We start from the raw sequence: 3,714 nt of genomic DNA, 5'->3' as shown, positions 1-3,714 counted from the left end.
TATTCGCCGAATGGCAAACCCACCCCCCCCACCTCCCCAGCCAACTGCTTTCTCTTTTGGGGGCGAGAGTCTACAGGGTCCCCACCCCTCTGGGAGAAAAATAATTCCTCCTCTCCTTCATCTTCAACGAGAGACCCCCTCGTTCCGAAACTGTACACCTTCCCTCCGCTCCCCCCCAACCCAACCTCCACCGTCTATCGTTCTAGATTCCTTCCCCCCTCCCCACCAAACACGACGGGGTTGGGGAATGGGAGGGGGGGGTGCGGTGGGGGAGAGAGAGAGAGACAGAGGGGGCAGTGAAACCACCCATCCCTGTTCATCTCTCTCCCTGTCTGAAACCCGGAATTAATCAGGATGGGAGCCGTGAGACTGAGCTAGTCAACAAACTCGCTCCGTGAGGGGTGATCTCCCCCTGCCCCCCGGGCTTTCATGTCGACCTCAGCCTGGCCCTCCCCCACCTCTCCTCGTAAGAACATCGAACAGTACAGGCCCTTCGGCCCACGATGTTGTGCCAAACTTTTACCCGAAACCTAAGGCCTACCTAACCCCTACTATCATCCATAAGAGGACCCCACTTCCTGGAAGCGGGAACTGCCTCCAGAGGTGGAGTCTATCCCCCCTTCGTTGAGGAGGCCACGAATGGGACAAGGCTGTCCAAATGTGGTATCGCTCCCCCCGCCCCCGTTCCCTGCTGCCTTTGCTTATCGAGGTTCACCGACTCGGTCTCCCAGATCCCAACGCGCCGCCCGCACAGAAACGAATGCCAGGGCTTACCGTAAACCCAAGCCACCACCACACATTCCCAGAACGCTTGCCACAGCAACGTCATCCCGCTGGCAGAGTAATAGTCAAAAATCTGGAAGATGTACATCCCGCCCTGCGTGGGAGGGGGGTTGATGGGAAGGTCAGCTGGATGCCAATCTGTGCGGTCAACCTTTCATCCCACCCCTCCTCTGCGCCCCATTTCCCTGAACGTCTCCCCACGCCGCGCCCCCACCCAAACAAATTTGCCCCCGAGCAGATCGTCCCACCCGATTCGCTGCCGAGCAGGAAGCTCAAGCTTCTCTCTCCCCTTTGACCTTTGACGCCTCCCCGACCCAGTCAGCACCCTCATCGCGGTGGGGAGGGGGCGGGGTGGGGGCTGAGAGGAAGCGGCCGGGGGCTTGGGTGAGGTGCGGGGGGGAGGGGAGGTGGGAAGAAGGGTGGAGGCCCGGCAGAGAATGCGGGGCCTCACGAGAAACAGGAAAGAAGGCCGTTCCCTCCCTAGTGTGGTCCCCGGGCCATTGGCGTGAGAGGGCGGCCATTTTGGAAGGGGGGAGGCGTTGGCGTCGCCAACGCCAGAGGCTCAGGCGCCATGTGATCTGAAGACGGAAATGTTCGAAGACTCCCCACCCCCCCACCTCCTCCTCCCCTCTCCATTCGATAGTGGAACCTCACCGTGAAAGACTCTGCGCCCTGCGTGCGCACACACTGCTGCGCCTCTGCCTGCTCTTTCTTTGTGGCTTGACGGCATCGTGACCAAACGAGCCCGCACGCTGAACCGCCGACAAAGCAACTGGCTAATTCTGCCCGCGCCCCCACCCCACCCCCCGCCGCAGCGTTCCTCTGTGGAGGAAGCGGGCTGGGGCCTATCGCTAAGACTTGAGGGGCAGGAGGACAGACGCGGGAAAGGGGAAAGGGTCGGGAAGGAGGTGAGGGAAGGCGCCCAAGCCGGAGGGGTCAGGGGTCGAAAGACGGAGCGCGGCCTTGCACGGGGAGGCTCGGGGAATGGGCTGCTCACCTGCGTCACCATGGAGAGGTCGATGATGAAACTGAGGACGATGCACACGGCCACGGCCAACTCCCTCTGGTACTGGAAGTTGTATCTCTCTGGGATGAGGTCCACGAGGCCTGTTACGAACCCCTCGACTCCGACGAACTTCAGCAGAGAACAGGGGCTCGCGTCAATGTCACGTTTGCTTCCCAAAGGCGTGTACTGCCTCCCCGACAGCTCCCTATCCCTCCGACGCCCTCTTTCCCCACCTCCGCCCGCCCCCCCGGCTCTCAAGGCGTCGCTTTTGAAGGCCTCGCTTTTGAAGTTAGGCTCGGGAGTTGGGCCTGGAAAGCCGATTGGTTTCTGCCTCCCCGATTCCGTGCCTCATTTTTATGGCAGGTCGGAAACGTTTCGTCAGACCCCCCCCCCCCCCCCCCCCCCCGCACCCTCCATCCCTGTTTACCCCGGCCCGCAGCAACCCAACTGGGGGAAAAATTTAGGCCTGGCGATGTATGTAGGCCTCACGGCTCCCTCCAACCCAGTGTGGCCAATCCCAGGTTAAGGCCTAGCCCCTTCCTCATTGCTGCGTAAACCTCCACTCTCCTAATACAGGTGCCCAACTAATCCCCACCCCACCAACAACCCAACCACACGTCAAAGCCTCTACTTAGGCCTTACCTGGCTCCCCAGGCCCAGCAGCAGCAGCATGATGAAGAAGAGGGCAGCCCACAACTGAGGGATGGGCATGAGGGTCACGGCCTTTGGGTAGGCGATGAATGCCAAACCGGGGCCTGTTGGGGGGAGGGCAAAGCAAATGGTGAAAGAGGCAGCATCAGGGCAGATCCAGGGACTCCCCCCCAACTCCGGGGAGAGGTTTAAAGAAAAGGGGGGGCCCTGGCAGAAAACAGACTCTCGAGCGAACTCCGCAACAACAAGAAAAACCCCTGACCGATGTCAGAGGGCACCACCGAACGCCAATGTCAACATGGACACCGCCAACAAAAATCCCTGGAAAATCTTTTCTCACGCCGGCAACTCCTAAATTTACAAACGGGAGGGGCGCAGATCGCCCGCGGGGTCTTATTTGGAGGTTGTAAGGCGACCGAAAGTGGCCACGTAACCGTGGAGACCGAGCCTCGCTCAGCTCACAGGATGCGCAGGCCCAGACTAGGCCTGGGAAGGCAACGACAGGCCTGGGGCCTTCGAGCTGACATCTGGGCGAGCGTCTCTCTCTCTCTCTCTCTCTCTCGACGGAAAACGGCCAAGTGTTTGGGCCTAGCCACGTAGGCCTCGCGGCCTGGGCCCTGTCACAAATCGGGTCGGGCCCTTCTCTGACTCCAGTGAGAAGTTTGCATCGAAACGAAAACCGACAAATGTCGAGGGAACGCGCTCGGGTTAGTTTGCCGTCAGTGGGCACGCAACGTTCAGCCCCCTTCCTCGTCGAGCCTGTTACACAGGAACAGGAGGCCATTCAGCCCCCCTCCCCTCCTCCTCCTCCAGCCTGTTGTGCAAGGAACCGGAGGAAATCGTCTCCGTCACGGCAACGGTTGTTAAGGTGATGCGTCCACTGACCTGACTCAGCCACGTCCGAGATATGGACGCCCCGTTCCTGAGCCATAAATCCCAAGATGGAGAAGACAACGAAGCCGGCAAAGAAACTAGTCCCACTGTTCACCAACGCCAAGATATAGGCATCCCTGAGAGAGAATCAGCACGGGGTCAGATACAGAGTAAAGCTCCCTCTACACTGTCCCCCCCATCAAACACTCCCAGGGACAGCATGGGGTTAGATACAGAGTAAAGCTCCCTCTACACCGTCCCCCCCCCATCAAACACTCCCCAGGGACAGGGGGTCAGATACAGAGTAAAGCTCCCTCTACACTGTCCCCCCCATCAAACACTCCCAGGGACAGCATGGGGTTAGATACAGAGTAAAGCTCCCTCTACACCGTCCCCCCCCC

The 3,714-nt window shown here is 60.0% G+C and overlaps 1 protein-coding gene across 3 annotated transcripts in view; it reads right to left on the bottom strand.

The window, feature by feature from the left end:
• Positions 1–3,714, bottom strand: part of slc6a8 (solute carrier family 6 member 8) — a 15,724-nt gene that overhangs the window by 4,848 nt on the left and 7,162 nt on the right. For all 3 annotated transcript variants that reach the window (XM_048619868.1, XM_048619869.1, XM_048619870.1), the window contains exons 6-9: positions 3,326–3,450; positions 2,432–2,544; positions 1,781–1,918; positions 775–877 (exon numbers count right to left, since the gene is read on the bottom strand). In XM_048619868.1, coding sequence (XP_048475825.1) covers positions 775–877; positions 1,781–1,918; positions 2,432–2,544; positions 3,326–3,450 — 479 coding nt within the window. The remainder of the gene's footprint in view (positions 1–774; positions 878–1,780; positions 1,919–2,431; positions 2,545–3,325; positions 3,451–3,714) is intronic.

Source organism: Rhincodon typus, chromosome 44 (assembly GCF_021869965.1).
Source record: "Rhincodon typus isolate 14 chromosome 44, sRhiTyp1.1, whole genome shotgun sequence".
Lineage (NCBI taxonomy): Eukaryota > Metazoa > Chordata > Chondrichthyes > Orectolobiformes > Rhincodontidae > Rhincodon > Rhincodon typus.
This window is presented reverse-complemented; position numbering and strand designations above follow the sequence as displayed.